The 22,244-nt window shown below is 41.9% G+C and overlaps 1 protein-coding gene across 1 annotated transcript in view; it reads right to left on the reverse strand.

Annotated features, from left to right (window-relative positions):
* The window catches only part of LOC143724303 (cadherin-2), a 122,158-nt gene that overhangs the window by 65,628 nt on the left and 34,286 nt on the right, over positions 1 to 22,244 (reverse strand). Inside the window, exons 3-4 of the mRNA XM_077217301.1 lie at positions 17,664 to 17,887; positions 638 to 760 (exon numbers count right to left, since the gene is read on the reverse strand). Of these exons, the coding sequence (XP_077073416.1) occupies positions 638 to 760; positions 17,664 to 17,887 (347 nt within the window). The remainder of the gene's footprint in view (positions 1 to 637; positions 761 to 17,663; positions 17,888 to 22,244) is intronic.

The following is a 22,244-nucleotide window of genomic DNA, read 5'->3' on the forward strand; positions in this document are numbered from 1 at the left end:
TGTGGTGGGGCGTGGTTGAGAAGTGGGGGCGTGGCTGGGGGGGTGGCTATGGTGGGGTGTGGCTATGGTGGGGGCGTGGCTGGGGGTGAACGCATCAAAAAATACTTGACAAATGCATTCACAACCTTGCAACTATCTTATTGTATTTTAATACATAAAGTAATACATCCTTTCCATTCAACGTTTGGCCCGCAACAATAGAATATATATATATATATAGTTTAGCATTTAACACCTTTTACATGACACTGTTTCTTTTCATGCCCATAGGTTAAAAAAAAAAAAATCCTCCTGATTTTCTCTTGTATACTTTCCTTATGTGGGCTTCTAGGTCGCTATATAGCACCTTTATTTGACACTGACACATACGTGCCGGCTTTACAGGTCATACATTTCAGTAAAAAATTTACATTTGGGCTTTTTACGCTGTTCAGGAGCCATGTGCCACTGTTGATAAGCAAGCGCGGAAAAAAAGTCCGGAAAAAAGAGGACGTATGGTCACCCTATTATATTACTATAACTTTGTGTGTGTGTGTGTGTGTGTGTGTGTGTGTGTGTGTGTGTGTGTGTGTGTGTGTGTGTGTGTGTGTGTGTGTGTGTGTGTGGGTGTGTGTGTGTGTGTGTGTGTTGACCTTACCCTAACCAGTTTCAATGGGAAAGGTCCTCTTGAGTTTTCTGCCACATTGATAGGAGGAATAACCCAATCTCTCTTCATGCGTTTGAGAGACATGTCTACCAGTCGGGAAGGAAACACTATTTCCTGCAGATATGGTCACAGGTGAAGAAAAATGTGTTCAATTTGTGTAACACAAACAGATGTAAAGTAATACAGCAGCAGGTGTTTACAATCAGTGAGTTTTCTAATCAGTGAATTTCATACAAAATGAAACCAATTTTGAGAACCATTAACCTTTCTTTTTTTTTTTTAATGGTGGCATTATTTACAATTAAATAAGAAAATCCGGCATAACAGTAATGAGTAGAGGTGGGCAAAGTCACCAAAATCATATTTCACAATATTAGAAATTTTATTTCATGATAACAATATATATCACTATTGTTATTTTATCATACTGATACTGTAAGGCTGTGTTTACACTTGGCTTAAACATGCGATCACGTGATCAAGCAGATCGGATCATAAGCCAGTCAGGACACGGTGCGTTTACACCGGTCCACATCAAGGCTTCTGAATCTGGATAACAGATCGGATCTTGCATTGTCCTGTTAATTATATAATTGAGTTCCTTTGTTTGCTCTGTGTATTTAGACCCTGTGTTCTCCCTCAGTCTTAATCCGTTCTTGTTAAAACAGTTTGAACCAAATCATTAAAGCTGCCGTCGGCAACAATTTTTTGATCATATTCAGTGAAATCGACACTATAATCCGACAGAACAACATAAATAAAGTGGTTTTAGAAAAAAGCCCGAGCTTCTAACTCCACCTGGAGTGTGTTATTTGTTTTGCAAAAATCCACCATTCCCGGATCATCGGGTCCAATCAGCGCAGGGGGGTGTGAGATCTGACTGTCAATCACAGGTCGTGCACACGCCCCCCTCGCGCACGCTACAATCACATGCACACGCCTGAAGTTCACGCACGTTACAATCACATGAACACGCCGGAAGTTCGCACAGTAACGAAGAGTGATGGCTGAAAAGATTCCAATTCCTCGGTTAACCTCAAGAGCTAAGAGGTCAAAAACAACACAGGAAAAGAGAACACCTGCTGAAAAGAAAGAAGTAAAGAAAGAAAGCGACCGTGCCCGTAAATAAACCAGGATCTACATCGGATTGGCATTTGAAAGGTGGAGAGATTTACGTGATTTTATTGGGTTCAAGCTGGATGCAGAGCTTGCAACATTTCTTCTCGACAGGTAATTGTGCTTTATCAACCAGTTACTTTATTTCTTAGTGTTATGTTAGTAACCTAAGTATGTTTGCCCAAATGTGTTGGTATGGATAGCTAACGTTAGCACTTGTTGGGCAGGTTCGTTAGCTTTGTTTGCACTGAAATCCGTGTGAACGTAACGTTAGGTGGATAGACATGTCCAGATGAAGGGATAGAGTTCGGCTTTTTGGAAGAATCAATGCTACTCTATCTTTCTTACGAGAGTAAGAACAGTAGTAAAGCTGCTTTTATTGTATGTGCTATCTGACTAGCTCCAAATACTCCCTGGTGTTGATGGACGCTGATGAGACGGGCGCGTTCACAGAAAATCTGTTGCACACGCACTGACGGGCACGAACTCGGTGGGAGGGTATTCGTTGATAGTGGGGGAGGGACATGAGAATTGTAAACATTCAAAATTTTGCCTAAGTCCACTCAATCTGCCAGACTTGCCGACTGCAGCTTTAAGTGTTTGAACTGTTAAATTGAGTCAATGAGCATTTTAACTGTTTGTTATAAAACTGGAGATGGTATATGTCATAATTCAGTTGTGATTGCAACAATTGAGTTATTCCAGTTTGATGTTTATGTTTAATGGTCATTTGAATCGTTGAATGAATCAGGAGTAGCAGCGGTACCTCTAGTAAAATTGTTAGGAAGTTATTTTAAGAGATTTGGGTTCAATAAACTTATCTATTTGAACTAACTTCTGAAAGAATATATATATATATATATATATATATATATATATATATGTGTGTGTGTGTGTGTGTGTGTATATATGTCACGGTATACAAATTCATTGTTTCCTTCTCGTCTCGTGTTTGTGTTGTTGTATGAATGCACGTGCGTTGTGGGCGTGAGTGTGTGTCATTGCCTAAACCACTCCAGCTGATCATCATCTCATTCACCAGCTGCAGTCCATCTCACCACTCTATATATACTTACCATTGTCTCATCCCTTTTGTCAGATCGTTGTTTGATGTGTCCTCCGTCGGTGTTCCAGTCCTGTCTGCCCTCCTGTTCGTGTTCCCGTGATTTTCATCGTCTTGTTGGAGTTTTCGTCTTTCACCGTCTTCGTGTTGGATTATTCATCATCATTCATCTCACCACCTGTTCCGGTTCTGGTCCTGGCCGTTGAAGTCCCTGCGCCACCTTTCCAAGCCCGTTGTCTTGAGACTTTGTGTTCCCAGACCAAATAAATCGTTAACTTGCTATTGCTTCCTGTCTTCTATCCCGAGAGTATGACAGAACGATCTGACCAAGGAATGGAAGCAGCGAGTGCGTCAGCCACGTCATTGGAGGAATTCATCCACCACAGTATTAGAAGGATGGATTCTCAAGAGAGGAATCTCAACGACACGGGTCGTGCTGTTCAATCCTTGGTGGCATAGGTGTCCGAGCTCACCCAGCAGATCCAACTTCTACGAGCTCCCACTGCGCCGCCCACACTAGCTGTTCCCCCCACACCACCTGAGAACCCTCTCCAGTCAGAGCCCTGCCTGCCAGTGCCCGAGTCGTATTCTGGTGAGTCTACACACTGTAGAGCATTCTTAACGAGATGTTCAATGCACTTTGCACTCCAACCCAGAACTTTTTCCACGGAACAGGCCAAGGTGGCCTTCGTTTTGACTCTTTTGACTGGAAGAGCGGCGCTATGGGGAACGGCGGTGTGGGAGAACCAAGACCCATGCTGCGCCTCGTTCCAGACACTCTCCGCCGAAATGAAGCTGGTGTTTGACCGAGCGGTCGCTGGAAGAGAGGCGGCGAGGGTACTGGCCGACCTGCGTCAGGGTGACAGGTCGGTCTCGGATTTCTCAATCGAGTTTCGGACCCTGGCGGCAGAGTGTCAATGGATTCCTGCATGGGTTGGCTGACCGCGTCCAGAAGGAGATCTACGCCCTGGACCTCCCCACTTCATTGAATGGACTCATTGAGTTGGTGTTGCGGGTGTGCGTCGAACGACGGGCATTGTCCACCCGCACGCCTGGCGGAGCCGAGGGTCCACGGTTCAGCAGCGGGGACGCGGTCAGCCCTGTCTACGATCACGAACCCATGCAGGTAGGGCGAGCTCGGCTTTCCCGGGAGGAGAAGGAGAGGCGGAGGTCCCAGGGCCTCTGTCTTTACTGCGGAGGTACGGGACACTTTGCCTACAACTGCCCGTTAAAAGGTCAAGCCCGATAGTAAGCATGAGGCTACTATCGGGTGGGATCTCCGCCGAAAAGACCTCATCTACATCAACGCTCCTTCCGGTAAGACTAAGATGGTCAGTGCACCAGAACAACTGCAAAGCACTTCTGGACTCCGGGGCTGAAGGTAATTTCATGGACTATACATTCGCACACAAGTTTCAGATCCCCTTCAAGCCCCTCACACACAAGATTGCTGTACATGCACTGAACGGTCAAAATCTCCCCACCATTTCATTCATCACTGAGGATATTACACTCATCACTTCTGGCAACCACTCCGAGACTATTTCTTTTTTTTTACTGGACTCACCCCTGGCACCCATCGTTCTTGGCCACCCCTGGCTCATCCGTCACAACCCTCGTGTGGACTGGCATCAAAACGTTGTGCTGGAGTGGAGCAAGGAATGTCATAAGTCTTGTCTTGTGCCTGCCTGTCCGTCTGTGCCTGTTTCTGTGTTTCAGGAGGAAGCAGGGGATTTGTCTAACGTGCCCACAGAGTACCGTGACCTGAAGGATGTGTTCAGTAAGTCTCGTGCTGCTTCTCTTCCTCCGCATCGTCCCTATGATTGTGCTATAGATTTATTACCTGGTAAGTGTCCGCCTAAAGGCAAGTTATATTCGCTTTCTGTCCCAGAGAGGGAGGCTATGGAGAAATATATTTCTGATTCTCTAGCAACCAAGTTCATCCGACCTTCCTCTTCTCCAGCGGGGGCAGGGTTCTTTTTTGTGGGGAAGAAGGTATTGTATTGATTACCGGGGGTTGAACAACATCACGGTAGAGAATACTTATCCTTTGCCGTTGATGTTTTCTGCCTTCGAGAGGTTGCAGGGAGCGTCTATCTTCACAAATCTGGATTTACGTAACGCTTATCATTTGGTTCGCATTAGGGAGGGGGATGAGTGGAAGACTGCTTTTAACACCCCCAGGGGGCACTTTGAATATTTGGTCATGCCGTTCGGGCTGTCCAACTCCCCAGCAGTCTTCCAGGCATTGGTCAATGACGTGTTGCGAGACATGATAGATCAGTTCATATATGTCTACCTGGATGACATATTGATTTTTCTGCTTCTCTCCAGGAACATGTGCAACACGTCCGACGAGTGCTTCAGAGGTTGCTAGAGAATGGGCTTTTTGTCAAGGCGGAGAAATGCGATTTTCATGCACAGTCTGTTCCTTTCCTAGGTTACATCATTTCGTCTGAAGGAGTGCGTATGGACCCTGAGAAGGTTAAGGCTGTGGTATAGTGGCCAAGTCCGGATTCCCGTAAGGCCCTACAGAGGTTTCTGGGGTTCGCCAATCTCTACCGGCGTTTTATTCGCAACTTCAGCCAACTAGCCGCACCTCTGACTGCCTTGACCTCCCCCGGAATGACGTTCAGGTGGTCAGACACAGCTGAAGCTGTGTTTGCCAAACTGAAAGGCCGCTTTGTTTCAGCCCCCATCCTTATTGCCCCTGATTCTTCATGTCAGTTCGTGGTGGAGGTCGATGCGTCAGAGGTGGGGATAGGTGCAGTGCTGTCCCAACGCTCTTCTGCAGACGACAAGATGCATCCCTGCGCGTTTTTGTCTCATCGCTTATCCCCAGCCGAACGTAACTACGACATTGGTAACAGGGAGTTGTTGGTAGTCAAGTTAGCATTGGAGGAATGGCGCCACTGGTTAGAAGGGTCGGGGGTACCTTTTATCCTCTGGACTGACCACAAGAACCTAGAGTACATCAGAACCGCTAAAAGATTGAACTCCAGGCAGGCTCGGTGGGCACTTTTTTTCGGTCGTTTTGATTTTTCTCTCTCGTACCGCCCGGGTTCTAAGAACATCAAACCCGACTCTTTATCTCGCATTTTTGATCGCTCCGAACGCCCGGTTACTCCCGAGTGCATTTTACCCGAAACCCTATTTGTTTCCACACTCACATGGGAGGTCGAGTCGAAGGTCAAGACGGCCTTAGAAGGGGTAACGCCCCCGCCCGGTTGCCCACCGAATCACTTATTTGTGCCGGAGGGATTACGGTCTGACGTCATTCAGTGTGGTCATTGCTCCAACTTGGCTTGCCATCCAGGAGTTAATCGCACTAGTTTTTTAGTCAAGCAACGATTCTGGTGGCCACTTATGGCTCGTGACATTCACAGTTTTGTTTTGGCTTGCTCGGTTTGTGCCACTGGTAAGACTTCTAATCGACCCCCAGAGGGTTTACTTCAACCGCTGCCAGTCCCTTCGAGACCCTGGTCCCATATCGCTCTAGATTTTATTACCGCCCTCCCACCCTCCCAGGGTAACACAGTCGTTTTGACCGTGGTGGACCGGTTCTCGAAGGCGGCTCATTTTATTCCCCTACCCAAATTACCCTCAGCTAAGGAGACAGCGTTGACAGTCGTGGACCACGTATTTTGCTTACATGGCCTCCTGATGGACGTGGTCTCCGACAGGGGACCCCAGTTTGTGTCCAAATTTTGGCGAGAGTTTTGTAGATTACTGGGAGCGACGGTTAGTCTGTCCTCAGGGTTTCACCCCCAGAGCAACGGCCAAACCGAGAGAGCCAACCAGGATCTGGAGAGGGTGTTACGATGTTTGGTTTCCAAGAATCCTTCCTCATGGAGCCAACAACTGTCCATGGTGGAGTACGCCCACAACACGTTACCAGTGTCGGCCACGGGCCTATCTCCGTTTGAGTGTAGTTTAGGTTACCAGCCACCAATTTTTCCCAGTCTGGAATCCGAGGTCGCGGTCCCCTCCGCTCACGCCTTCGTCCAGAGGTGTCACCGCACTTGGACTAGAGCCCGTGAGACTCTACTCCAGGTGGGGGCGCGCACCAAGGCCAAGGCCGATCGCCACCGGTCGAAGCCTCCCGTATACGTCGTTGTTTAAAAAGTGTGGCTTTCAACAAGAAACATTCCTCTCCGGTCCGTTTCTAATAAACTGGCTCCCAAATTCATTGGCCCGTTCACTGTCGCCAAGATCATTAGTCCGGTGGCAGTCTGCCTCAATTTACCTCCGGCGTACAGGAGGGTTCACCCCGTTTTTCATGTCTCCAAAATTAAGCCCGTGTTTCATTCTCGTATTAATCCGCCAGCCCCGGTTCCTCCCCCACCGCGACTCGTAGATGGGGAGACCACTTATTCGGTCAATCGCATTCTGGACTCTAGGCGGAGGGGACGAGGATTTCAGTACTTGGTGGACTGGGAAGGTTACAGTTCAGAGGAGAGAAGTTGGGTACCTGCTAGAGACATTCTGGATCACTCCCTCATCGATGATTACAATCGACAGGTAAGGGAGTCTGAGAGCGCCAGGAGCCGTTCTTAGGAGGAGGGGTACTGTCACGGTATACAAATTCATTGTTTCCTTCTCGTCTCGTGTTTATGTTGTTGTATGAATGCACGTGCGTTGTGGGCGTGAGTGTGTGTCATTGCCTAAACCACTCCAGCTGATCATCATCTCATTCACCAGCTGCAGTCCATCTCACCACTCTATATATACTTATCGTTGTCTCATCCTTTTTGTCAGATCGTAGTTTGATGTGTCCTCCGTTGTTGTTCCAGTCCTGTCTGCCCTCCTGTTCGTGTTCCCATGATTTTCATCGTCTTGTTGGAGTTTTCGTCTTTCACCGTCTTCGTGTTGGATTATTCATCATCATTCATCTCACCACCTGTTCCGGTTCTGGTCCTGGCCGTTGAAGTCCCTGCGCCACCTTTCCACGCCCGTTGTCTTGAGACTTTGTGTTCCCAGACCAAATAAATCGTTAACTTGCTATTACTTCCTGTCTTCTATCCCGAGAGTATGACGATATATATGTATATATATATATATGTATATGTGAATTATTTTCTTGTTTTCAAAGGACTATTTTAATGAATGGTTGAGGAGCAGAGGAGCAATATGATCAGCGCCAGGATATTTGTTCACATCTAGAGCTTATAGAACAGAGCCGACATCAGAAGAGATCATTTGTCCAAAAGCAAAATCTCGAGTCCATAGCTGGCATTCTGCATCCAGAAATTCAGAATTTAAATTTGTATAATTATTTCATAAAAACGTATCAAGCCAGGACACTGGAGAGTTTAAGTATATAAAAAGCCTTTATTTCATCATGGCGTAGGCAATTAAAACCAGTGTTCAGATAAGCGCTCACCGATGCTGTACACCCATACACTGATGACACTCCTTGTTTTATTGTATAATTATTTGTTTGGAAATATAGACCAGATGCAATATAATGACTATTAAAGCTATCAGCAGCCGTTCAAGATAATAAAACAATTAAATAATAAAATAATAGAAAAAAAAGACAGGGAGAGAGAGAGAGACAGACAAACAATCTGCCATCATGGAACGTGGGGAATATATTGTAGGATTTGAGGGCGAACCAAGCACAAATGAATCTTCCAGGTGATTCGTTCAAGCATAATTCCACACAGAACTCAACACTCCAGACCCCAAATCACCAGTCTAATCTCGGGCCATAAACCAGTCTACGCTAACCAACGAAAACCCCAGCTAAGAACTTTATGACCATGAAAGCTTCAAAGAGATGTGCTCAACTAAAGGAAGAACGTCGTCAATGTTAGATAGTTTGGAAAAGACTGATTGGTTCAGAGATGGCACGGCTCGAGACCCACCAAGATAACGGCAGGGGTTGTTTGATCCAAAGACAAAGTATTTAAAACAGACCTTCTTCTTCTTAAGGACCTCTGAACGACCCCAGGGTTGAAATCTCTTAAAACCACAGAGACTGAGACTTTACATATAAAATACATTAAATCATCCCAAAACAATTATCGACGGACTTATAATTAGGGCTGTACTCAACCAAAGAAAATCTTGGTCGACTGAAGTCCTGAAATTTTCGACTAAAAATGACGTTAGAAAAAAAACGTTAAATGAATTAGCTGCGCACTGTGCGCAGTACTTGGTAGCCTTGTTGTCTGCCTAAATGGATTATAAATAAACATAAACTAGTAGGCTATTTGCAGTATATTAAATCATTTTTGACCTAATTATTTTGCACTGAAATGAGTCTGACACACGAGTCTGTCGGCTCTGACAGCGTTGCATCACCTGCACCTGCGCAATATCATAGCCTATGATTTCCGAAAATAGTACTATGTTGTCAACTAGTGATATCACAAGAACTGTTGAGGAATATGCAACATAATTTAGACAATTCTTTTTGTCATATGTTATAATGATAAGTTATAACTGTCATTCAGTTCATCATTTCAGCCGCTGTGTGCATGTCCTCGCACAGCTCAGCTTCGCTGAGACACGAATAAACTATTAACTTAAAGCTTTTACTCTTAATAAACACAAAAGGCACGTCCACTTTAATAAAAAAAAGAATATTTATTAAACAAACCAGATCAAGAGCAGAAACAAAATAAAGTGCATAACTGATACGCCAATTCCGATATGTTCACGAGACAACGAGAACACACACTGTTTAACTGAAAGCGTTTCTTGTTTCCTATCAATACGATCATATGTTCTTAATTCAGAATATGGCTTGATTGAAATCTGTGTAAAATGTTTCGTGTTCTTATAATAGGAATCATGTCTAAACTGAACACTTTTGTACTCTGCTAGAGCTGGAGAGTAAGGAGACCACAGATAACACATGATTTACGATGAGAGGTGAAGAGAATGCCATCTCTAAAATAAAGACAGTGGCTAATTGGTCAGAACTCATCTAAGAGGTTGACCCAAACAAAGCATTAGAATATACTTAGAGTAGCCATGACGAGTAACCGGACAGACGAGTAACCATGTAGACGAGCAGACGAAAGAACCCAGATCAAGATCACAAGAACATGGGTTAAACAGCTTCATTCAAGCCATCTAACAACTATCGTCTCACTTTTCTTTCTCTTACTTAGTTTTCTTTTCTTTTTGTCGAGAGTCTCGATTCTAAGTTAAGTTTTGCTGCAAAGTTTCGACTGGTTAAACGATTCGACTGCAAAGCCCGCTTTCCAACTTCAAAGACTTTCCATCCATCGCCAACACACCACGTGATTGGCCGCCCAAGACATCTATCCAGACACAAGGAGACCGCCAGCCAATCAACGAACCCGAACGCCGGCAAAGGAAAACCCCTTTTCGAGCAAAGGAACGCAACAACTGGTGCTCTGATATAATATTTAATAACCCCGCCTAAGAAACGATAGAAGGGTTAAATTAATGAATGATGGTTCTTTCAGATCATGTCTTATAAGTGCATATATTGCTAGAAATTTGGGATTTCATCATCTCACTCTTAAAACTCATTCTTTCCTCACTTTCATTCTTTCTGCAACTCGTATGAGTGTGTGTGTGTGTATGTGTGGCCTGGTAAACCCTACATTATGGGGACAAAATGTCCCCATAAGGATGGCAATATCTGAAATCCTTGTTCGTGTGGGGACATTTTTTGGTCCCCATGAGGAAAACAGCTTATAAATCATACTAAGTGATGTTTTTTGAAAATGTAAAAATGCAGAAAGTTTTCTGTGATGGGTAGGTTTAGGGGTCGGGTTAGTGTGTGTGTGTGAGTGTGTGTGTGTGTGATGGGTAGGTTTAGGGGTAGGGTTAGTGTAAGGGAATAGAATATACAGTTTGTACAGTATGAAAATCATTATGTCTATGGAAGGTCCCCATAAAACATGGAAACACTACATGTGTGTGTGTGTGCGCGCGTGTGTTTGTGTTAGATATTAGTTTTATGTGTTAGAATAATCAATAAAGTCTTGTTTGTATTTTAAAGAGAAGTTTTCTTGTGTTATGTGGTTACGAATTACTGACAAATAAGTTACCTTGCTAATAAATAGTGTTTTCTCTAGTTTGGACATTTACATCCGCTGCAGAGTTGAAAGTTACGGCCATATTCAAATGAACCCTGGACGAGTCATTTGCTCGGCCGTAATAAGTGATTCTTTCAAGATTCCCTATAAATTAATGAATAATTCCCTTCAAGCTAAATGTACCTGTTTGACCACTACAATATGTATCACCATCATGCGCATCCATTCATCCAACAGTTCCTCGAAGTACCGCTGAGACAGCGGCTTGGACCGCATATTACTGACAGCTTTGGCACATGGCTGTTCTTGATGTAAAAACAGTGCTACACTTTTCCCTCACATTCACTGACTTTCTGAGACACTAACGTAGCAACGCCAGACAAAAATCAACAAAACCATATGCAAACAATCGTACATAAACTCTAAATACTGGGGAAAACAGCAGTCAAGTACACAATCAGCTTCCAGATAAGTCTGTCAAAACACAATTACACATGTTCAATATACCGACATTCATACACAATTAAAATATACAGCAAATCACATTTAAAACATGCATTTCAATTAGTCATACACATTTTAAATATAAAATCACATAAAACATTTTTTTCATTCACGACTTAGTAGTTAGTGTAGTATTTGTAGTAAGAGGTGTCTGAGGAAGGGCTCTGAGCTCTGCATGTGTCCTGAACCGTAGAGTTCATCTTAGTGTTCATTTTGTCACCTATTTTTTATTTAGTCTTAGTCTTAGTTTTGTGCCAAATGTCCTTGTTAGTTTTAGTCATATTTATTCATTCACATATATTTTTTTGTTAGTCAAGTTTTAGTCGACTAAAAGTCTCGTCATTTTAGTCTAGTTTTAGTCAAAAGAAAACACAATATATCTTAGTCAAGTTTTAGTCAAAACATTTTAGTCTTTTTTTTAAATAACAAATTATTTCTGAGATTATTTCTGATAACCATTTCAGTCAAATAGTGTTTCACGCTTCTCAAATATTGGTTAAATGTCATAATTACCTGACAAAATACACTTGATTTTTGTTAAATGCAACTTGGTTAAACGTGTCTGGTTTTCTGAAGCTAGGGCCCAACAGACTCCGATTGACAAGTTACAAAGGTTTTTAAAACTGTTTTTGGTTGCCGTGTGTCTCATTTTTCTGTTCAGAGCAGAGATTTCGTCAACAATTTAATTTTAGTCTCAGTCAGCGTTTTTGGACAGTTTTTGCAGTCTCGTCATCATCTCGTCTTAGTCATGGAAAAAAAGGTCGTTGACGAACATATTTAGTCTCGTCTCGTCTGACGAAATTAACACTAGTTCATCTGAACCCTCGAGTTCTGCCCCGTATCTCTGGTGAGGAGAGGAACCAGGCGAGTGCGAGGTGGGGGAGGGAGGGATGCAATTAATTATTATTATTATTCTAATAACAATTATACGAAAATGTTTGAAGATAAAACATTTGAAGGTAAATTCACAAGTGTGATGCGTTAATTATATTGGTTTTAGAGTAAATGTCATATGTTTAATGTTGTTTTTTATATGGAATATTACCAGCAGAAATTAACGTTCCCATTAATTTCCAGGGGCAACTATGTTCTAACCATTTTCTATTCTACACATGCATTTACACTGCAATTAAATCAGCATAGATAATGTTATGAGATTAATGATTTAAATATAAACGAAATTGAATATAGAAAAAATGGGAATGATATAGAAGAAGAAGAAGAAGAAGAAGTTTTATTTATATAGCGCCTTTCCAAAGCTCAAGGTCGCTTTACATGGTACCTTTATAATACATTTAACACTGACGCACAACTTTACAATCACAAAGGACACATATAATCACATTTAGGCAAAGTACATGTTAAACAGATATGTTTTTAACTGTGTCTTGAAAGCAGTCACTGATGAGATATTTCGAAGTGAAAGGGGCAGTGAATTCCATAATGTTGGCGTATTAACACTGAATGACCTTCCACCTACTGTAGATAATCGAAAACGAGGGATGGACAGTAAACCAAGTTCAGTTGATCTGAGAGAGCGTGCAGGACGGTAGGTGTAAAGTAGATCAGACAAATATGGGGGTGCAAGACCGTTTAATGCCTTATATGTTAAAAGCAATACCTTAAAGTGGATACGTGATGAAACAGGTAACCAGTGAAGGTCATGAAGCACCGGAGTGATGTGAGCAGAACGCCTGGTGGAGGTGAGAACTCTTGCTGCTGAGTTTTGGACGTACTGCAATCTTGCAATAAGTTTTTTGGGAAGGCCAAGAAATAAAGCATTGCAATAATCCAGACGTGATGTGATTAATGCATGAATTAAGAGTTCGGCGTCAGCTAAAGTGAGAGATGGTCTTAGACGAGCAATATTTCGAAGATGAAAGAAAGAGTTTTTAACAATGGAAGAAATATGAGAGCCAAAAGACAGAGTTGAGTCAAATAAGACACAGAGGTTGCGAGTCAGTGATGAAGGCTTTATATGGAAACCATCAATATAGAAGGACTGGTCCATCCTTTTGACTGAAACTGGAGAACCAATCACTAATATCTCAGTTTTATTATCATTTAATTTGAGGAAGTTAAGGGACATCCAATGCTTTATGTCCCTGATGCATGCAGTGAGTGAGTCAGGCAGGGATGGTCTATCGGAGCTGGTGGTGAGGTAAATTTGGATGTCATCTGCATAGCAATGGAATTGTAGTCCATGCCTGCGTATGATGCTACCAAGTGGGTGTATGTAGATGATAAACAAGAGTGGACCAAGAACCGAACCTTGAGGAACGCCCCGTGTAAGTAAATTGGTGGCAGAATTATGACCTTGTATGGTGATATAATACATTCTGTCAGTGATATAGGAAATAAGCCAGGAAAGAGCGGAACCAGTGATACCAATATCAGAAAGCCGAGAAATAAGCAATTCATGGCAGACTGTGTCAAAAGCGGCGCTTAGATCAAGGAGCATCAAGATGTTTATTAACCCTGAATCCATCGATGAGAGAATGTCGTTAACCACACGCAGAAGAGCAGTTTCAGTGCTGTGAGATGGGCGAAAACCCGACTGAAAAGGTTCAAAAAGACCATTCATATCCAAATAAGAGCGTAATTGAGAAGCAACAACCTTTTCAAGGATTTTGCTTAAGAATGTTAGGTTTGATATCGGTCTGTAATTGTCCATGTTTAGGTGATCAAGGCCAGGTTTTTTAAGAATGGGAGTCACTGCAGCAGTTTTTAATTCCGCTGGGACAATGGCACGGGCTAAACTACAGTTTATCATGTGAGTTATGAATGGTGCGACCTCGAGGACGCACTTCTTAAGTAGAACAGTAGGTGTAGGATCGAGCTGGCAGGATGTAGAATTTGACTTCACAATTAGGTCACTTATGGCAACAGGAGTAGTCAGAGTAAAAGTAGAGAGAGGGTTTGACAAGTGGGCTGGTCCAGTTATCATTAAGTTTGAGTCGCTTGTATGCTTGTTTTTGGTGATGGAAGAAGTGATAGACATCAATTTGTCTGAAAAGAATTTAGAGAAGCTATTTACAAGCTCCACAGAGCCTGACATAACATGTTGTGGTGGATTTGTTAGTTTGTTAACCATAGCAAAGAGTGATTTGGGTCTGCACGAGGAATTTCTAATAGTGGAGGAGAAATAAGTGGATCTTGCATTGTTAAGGACGGTCCGGTAGTTGAGCAGGTGTTCTTTAAAAGCTAAAGAGTGCACAATGAGTCCAGTTTTCCTGTATAGTCTTTCTAGACGGCGACCCTCAGTTTTCATCATCCGAAGTTCGGGAGTGAACCAGGGTGAGGCAAGACTAGATGGAACCAGTCTAGTTTTAACAGGGGCATGCAAATCAAGTATTTGAGACAGAGCATTATTGTAAGTACAGCAGATTTCTGATGGATGGTTAGACAGTAGACATTCTGATAAAGTAGAAGCCCTTATAGAAGCAGAAAAAGAAATTAAATTTACAGAGTTAATTTTACGATAGGTCAGCATTTTCTTCTGAGGAGACATAGATATTGGAAAACTACAACTGAAATTTATAAGTTTGTGGTCTGAAAGTGCAAAATCAGAGCCGTTAACAAGAATATTATTTAAGCCAGATGTACATATGAGATCCAGTATGTGGCCTCTGGAGTGAGTGGCAAAAGTTACATTTTGAGTCAAGTTGAAACAGTCCAATACTGACATCAACTCTTTGCATTGTGCAGTGTTTTCATGTATGTTAAAATCACCAAGCAAAATAACAGATGAATGACAAGCACAGACAAGAGTAAGTATCTCACTAATATCAGAAAAAAAGTCAGAGGGACTTTTTGGTGGTCGGTAAATTAAAATTACCACCAGTGACGTTTGGCCCGTCATTTTCAGCGCTAAATATTCAAATGTTGTAACATCGTGTAACTCAATCTTGGATATTTTAATAGTCTCACGGCAAACTACAACCAGCCCTCCACCTCTGCGATGAAGACGTGGTTGAGAAAAAAAGATGTATCCAGGCGGCGTTAAGAGGTTTAAGCTCAAATAGTCATTTGGCACCTGCCAGGTTTCCGTTAGAAATAGCATGTCCAGGTCAGTGTCAATGATTATGTCGTTCAATAGTGATGCTTTATCAGTTAGAGAGCGGGTGTTTAGCAGCGCACATCGCAGGTCAGGTGATGCACGTCTGCAGATTCCGAGGTAAAGATCAGGACGCAGCGATCTTAAATTTCCAAAGTTGATATGTCTATGTCTTTTATTCAGTTGTGTTGTATCCAGAACACGGGTGATGGTAGAGACAACCGGAATATTACTGGGGGGCGAGTAATAATAATTCCGGAGTTTTTTCCGCGACCGGTGAATGTAGCGAGGTCGGCGTAAAACCTCGAGCTGTTCACAGCGTTTATAAGTATCAGGAGCCAGGCGGGAAACTCCTTTTAATGATCTGAGATGAGCAACGGAATATTGCAAAGCCATCTTGGGGGAAAAACTGTGATTCGTCTCATCAACAGACAGGAAGATCCAGATAAGACCACCAAAAAACAGAAACAGAAACTGCCAGTGTAGATGTGACGACATGACGAGTGATGACCCGTTCGACCTTGCTAACACAACAGTTTATCGGTTTCACTGCGTTAGCCAGAACCGCGTCGGAGTCAACAATCCTCAGAAGGGACGGCTACCCAACCATACTAAGGATATACATCGCAAAAGACAAATGACAAAGAGAGTGGAGACTCACAGTATCAGGTGTCGAGAGGGATGACAGGATATTGACGGAGAGGACTCGCAGCCGATCTGTGTGAGGGATCACAGGGACACCCAGGTCAGTTATCCAGTTATCCAAAAGTTTTGGGAATAGTCCAGCGAATTCACAAAAATTTAGAGGGTATGAGAGTAGTCCAGCGAATAATCCAGGAGGGTTGAAACAGAGAAAAACATATCCAAGAAAAGACACGAACGTAACAGCAGCAGACAGACAGGTACCAGCGTGAAGCGGCAGCACAACCGCGCCAAGCGTTCTCACAACCGGAAAAAATGATATGGGGAAAAAATGATAAATTATATTTCTAATTATGAAATAAAAACCACCAGTAGGTGGCAGCAAATCACCGTCTTAATGATGAATGAGTCATAGAAGCATTCATTCAAATGATTCGTTCTGGAATCTGGAAAGCAACTGGGTCACTGAATCACAAAACCCCGGATTTGTTGAGAGACACGTAACTCTTAACTCTTTTGCTGTGGCTTGTTTGGAACTATTGTCATTGGAGAAATACAGAGAAATACAGTAAAAACAGAGAATATTGACAATATTATGTCAAAAATGTTACCTATCACAATATTCACAATTTGTTTACTGAACTTGTTGTATAAAATTTGCAATCTCGCCAATATTCTGGAAATATTTTTATTTTTATTGAAATCTTTTTTTCGAACATGGATGAGAAAGTATATAAAATATAAAACAATATTTAAAAACATAGGAGAAAAAAAACAACTGTCCATGTGTCTGGTTGGTGTTCCCTGGGTATCCACTAGAGGTCCTCTTCCCCCATGATGTCATTCACTTTAGGAACTGCATTCCCCATAATCATCATCAGCCAGGCAAAGGTTCAAAATCCATAAAGCAGTCCAAAAAACAAGAAACAAAACAAGACAGACCTCCAAAGTGTAGTGACATTAAACAAGTACTCGACCACTAACACAGAAACAGACAGGGTATAAACACACACAGAAACTGACAATCATGATGGGGAACAGCTGGGTGAAATGAACCTGATGAAGGCAGACAAGGATTATGGGGAATGCAGTTCCTAAAGTGAATGACACCGTGGGGGAAGAGGACCTCTAGTGGACACCCAGGGAACACCAACCAGACACTGTGACATAGATGCACTTTTATGATGGATAGATGCACTTTTATGATGGATAGATGCACTTTTATCATGGATAGATGCACTTTTATCATGGATAGATGCACTCAGCCATTCACTGCCATTATAACGCTTGGAAGAGCCAGGACATTTTTTAATATAACTCTGATTGTATTCGTCTGAAAGAAGAATGTCATATACACCTAGGATGACTTCAGGGTGAGTAAATCATGGGCTAATTTTCAATTTTTTTGGTGACCTATCCCTTTAATGATGATTTGAGAGGTGTACCAAAAAACAAAAAATATGTTTAAATATGCTACAGACATTTTCCATTCAGAAACACATTAAGAGGCTACTAAACAATTCTAGTCCGAAAGAGATCTCCATATTATAGGGCAGTGTGTTATCTCCAGAATGTGTTTTCCAGCTCTGACACATGATGCAGATGTCGTACCTGTGATGGATGAGTTCTGGCTGGGGTTAGTGTGAGCTGTGTCCTCCACTGCTGATGGCTGGCCTCGTCCTGGGCTTTAATGAGCAGAGGAGACCTCGTCCAGGAGTGGGACGGGTGTAGCGGGCGGAGGGCGTACACAACTCCATCCACTGAGATCCAGAAGTCTTCAGGCTCACTGCATTCAAACCTCACATGAGCCCGTCTGCCACAGTCCACATACTTCACTGCCAGACACAACAAACATCAACATCTCTTTGAGATGCAAGACAGAAATCAGGTTACATGAACATCAAAGTCTACAATTCCTTACATTTGTCTCCTGAAAAATATACTCTAACACCCTCTTATTTTTCTTCTTCTAGGTTTTAGAAGAGATCTCAACAACTTTGCAAACTGTGCACCAGGTCAAATGTATCAATATGAACTCAAACAATGTATATAATAAATGTATTAATAAGCAAATTAGTCAAAGATTGAGTCGTAAGTGTGATGTACAATACTTATACATCAGTCTTAGCTTTCATTTGGTCAGGGATGTGTGTATGTGGAAGAGAGCAGTAAAGAGTTCTCGTTTAGACGTTGAAGTCTGTGTTTAATGACAATGAGCCATCATCATTGTGACTTTCAGCGAACAAGTGTTACAGACACTTGTAAAAAGACTTCTGTAAGTCACTTCGGATAAAGGAATCTGGTACATGACTATACTATGGGTGGGAGAAAAAAATCGATCATCGCGATTCTCTATCCAACGATTCTGGATCGATTCCCAGCTTAGTTTTTAACCACAGATGTGTGTGTTTTAGAAACACCTGTATTCTGATTGCTTCCAATTACACACACACACACACACACACACACACACATCACTCGAACGTTCCATAACATAATCTTTCATAAAGTTCAGAAAAGTTTAAGAGAATTACAAGGACGTTTGTGGGCTTCATTGCACAGGATATACACTGTGAGAAACATGCGCTTTGCTTGATATTACACTTGCAGTATACGGTCTCGCCAGCCGGTGTTTTCCTTACAAATGCTCCACGAAAGCATCATTCATGTCGTTTGGAATACAGTGGGCTTATATATTAAAAATATGAAACTCACTGACAGAAGGCTACTTTCCATTTCAAATGCTGACGTGCAGTGGCGGCTCATCATGGGAGGCACAGCCTACCCAAAATTTTATGTCTCATAATGTGTATTTCTTGTTTGTAATGTCACCTCTGTAAGTGTAGCCACCGCGCGCTTCTTCCCAGAATGTGCCGAATCTGTGAAACACAAGTCTGAGGGGATAGAGAAAGGGAGAGGGGGAGGCAAATCCATAGCCGGAGACTTGTGCCGCCATTGGTAAAAAAAATACAAAATTGCCAATCACCATCGAGTATTTCACTTTCAGCGATTAGAAGTGTTGAGAAAAGTAACATGGCAGAGGAGGCTAGCTTCCCTTGGTATATCAACAAATCATCGACAAGACGTAAATTATAGAATTTACGTTAAAAAAATGCAGAGTAGAGATAGGCTAACCTTACAAAAACCTTAAAAGCTTACACTGACTTCAGTCAATATTAGGTAGTTATCGTGTTTCACTTTAGAATACTGATCTAAATAATTAGTAGTTCCTTTAGCAGGAATTCATTACTAATGGGCTACCATTGCCTTATAGTATACATTATGCATTATTAATATTAATTATGAACCTGTATGTAGTAGTTCTTATATTATTCAGTGAGGTATGAAAGCTTGTAGTTATTGATTAGCTAATAGTGAACTACCACATTCGACTGAGCGCTATTACTTACTAATTCATAAATCAGAGTTTCTTGTTAGTTAATAGTAGTTACTAGAGTGTTAATTATGAATTACTCATTTGTTACTGTGTAGTTATTCATTAATGAAGGAACAGTATTCTAAATGTAACGGTAGTACTTAAAACACGCAGGACTTTTACCCTTGTGATCAGTAACAGTAACAGACATTACACAGAAATCTTATAAAAGTGCAAAATTTATTTAAGTAGCAGTTTTAAAAACTATACACGGTTATATGTATGACCAAGAAGGCGAAAACATACACAATAAATGTAGCTTACTGCTCCAGTTCAATGGCTAGTTGGAATGTTACAATAGGCCACAAAAACTATAATAATCCAGATCACGACTCCTGATCATTACTGCTGATCATTACTAGTGTTGTTTTTGGCGGCCTGTTTTAATTTTAGTTTCAGTCTAGTCTTTGTGTCAAGCGCCTTTGTCTGCGCAGTGCGACCTGATGCAGACCCTGACGTGAGACACAGGAAACAGAAATACTGCAAAATAATAATAATAACGCGACTAAACGAGACTAAATATTCTAGTTAGTTATAGTTATAACATTTCGTCTCGTCTTGGTCAACGAAAATGAAGAGACATTTTAGCATAGTTTTTATTTTGTAAACCACATTTAGTCTAATTTTTATTCGTCAACAATATTGCATTATACATTTAATTATGGTCATTGTCACATGAACAGCATTTACGTTGCGTCTCGTCTTCGTCACGTGATGAAGGTTCGTTGACGACGATATTTAGTCATCATTTTCGTTGAAGAAAGCAACAGTAATCATTACTCCTGATCACGACTCCTGATCACGACTCCAGATTATTACTCCAGATCATGACTCCTGGGCCCGTATCCCTAAAGATTCTGAGAATCCTCTCAGAGAGCTCCTAACTTAACCTAAAAATTCCTTGCCAGGAGTTTTAGCTTAGAAGTGATTCCAGAACATTTTCAGTGAACGCTGAGCAAGGAATGGATGGAAAATCCTATCTTGGTGAGGAGGTGTGGTTGACCCCGTTGCTAGGTATGAGTCATCATTTCAAAAGCCGTGATTGGTTGATCCTACAAGTTTGATGAAAATGAACTTTTGGTGATAATGAGCAAAGGATGTACCCTCAAATCAATAAACATAATTATACACTCTAATCTTATGCAGACTGTAATTGTAAATAATATTTCACATTCAAGAAAATATCTGGAAAATGAATAGTAAGCTGTAGGGGTTATAGCCTAACATTAGAATCTAAAATATGTGAAAACTTAAGCTCATTACACCCTGTTCAAATAATGATTTGTGTCTTATTTGCTCATATTAATATCTTAGCTGGCATATTTTGTACTTTCACTCCCATATGGACCCCATTGAAAACAAGATGGCCTATCTCAAGGGGCTGTCCTTAATGAAGTAGAAATTGCAACGTTACAACTCAGTGTGGTCTTAACGAGGGTAACACGGCTCAGCTTTTATCAATGTCTGTAGCGTCTCAATAATTCCCTGTCATCCAGTGTTTGCAGGACATCTCTCCGGCCTCCTGTGTTGGCCATTTTGTGCCGCTGCTTAGAGGAACTCCTAAGCCACTAAAAGTCCTCTTCCCTGCTCTTAGCAGATCTCGCTTTTAGGAGCCATTTTAAGCGCTAGGAATCTTGAGGAATAGCTTTTATATTAACTGGGATTTTCGTGTCACTTTTAGGGGAAATTCTAAGAAAACGTCATGACTCTGAGAACTTTCTTAGAATTTGGCCGCTAGGAGCCACTTTTTGCACAAAAATTCTTTAGGGATACGGGCCCTGATCATGGCTCCAGATCATGACTCCTGATCACGACTCCAGATCATGACTCCAGATTATTACTCCTGATCATGACTCCAGATCATGACTCCAGATCATGACTCCAGATTATTACTCCAGATCATGACTCCAGATCATGACTCCAGATCATGACTCCTGATCACGACTCCAGATCATGACTCCTGATCATGGCTCCATATCATGACTCCAGATCATGACTCCTGATCACGACTCCTGATCACGACTCCAGATCATGACTCCAGATCATGACTCCAGATCACGACTCCAGATTATTACTCCAGATCATGACTCCTGGGCCCGTATCCCTAAAGATTCTGAGAATCCTCTCAGAGAGCTCCTAACTTAACCTAAAAATTCCTTGCCAGGAGTTTTAGCTTAGAAGTGATTCCAGAACATTTTCAGTGAACACTGAGCAAGGAATGGATGGAAAATCCTATCTTAGTGAGGAGGTGTGGTTGACCCCGTTGCTAGGTATGAGTCATCATTTCAAAAGCCGTGATTGGTTGCTCCTTCAAGTTTGATGAAAATGAACTTTTGGTGATAATGAGCAAAGGATGTACCCTCAAATCAATAAACATAATTATACACTCTAATCTTATGCAGACTGTAATTGTAAATAATATTTCACATTCAAGAAAATATCTGGAAAATGAATAGTAAGCTGTAGGGGTTATAGCCTAACATTAGAATCTAAAATATGTGAAAACTTAAGCTCATTACACCCTGTTCAAATAATGATTTGTGTCTTATTTGCTCATATTAATATCCTAGCTGGCATATTTTGTACTTTCACTCCCATATGGACCCCATTGAAAACAAGATGGCCTATCTCAAGGGGCTGTCCTTAATGAAGTAGGATCCTGATCACAACTCCAGATCATGACTCCAGATCATGACTCCCGATCATGACTCTTGATCATGACTCCTGATCACGACTCCTGATCACAACTCCTGATC

The sequence above is a fragment of the Siphateles boraxobius genome, unplaced genomic scaffold (genome assembly GCF_051911475.1).
Source record: "Siphateles boraxobius isolate OS27281-9 unplaced genomic scaffold, OSU_SipBor_1 72, whole genome shotgun sequence".
NCBI lineage: Eukaryota > Metazoa > Chordata > Actinopteri > Cypriniformes > Leuciscidae > Siphateles > Siphateles boraxobius.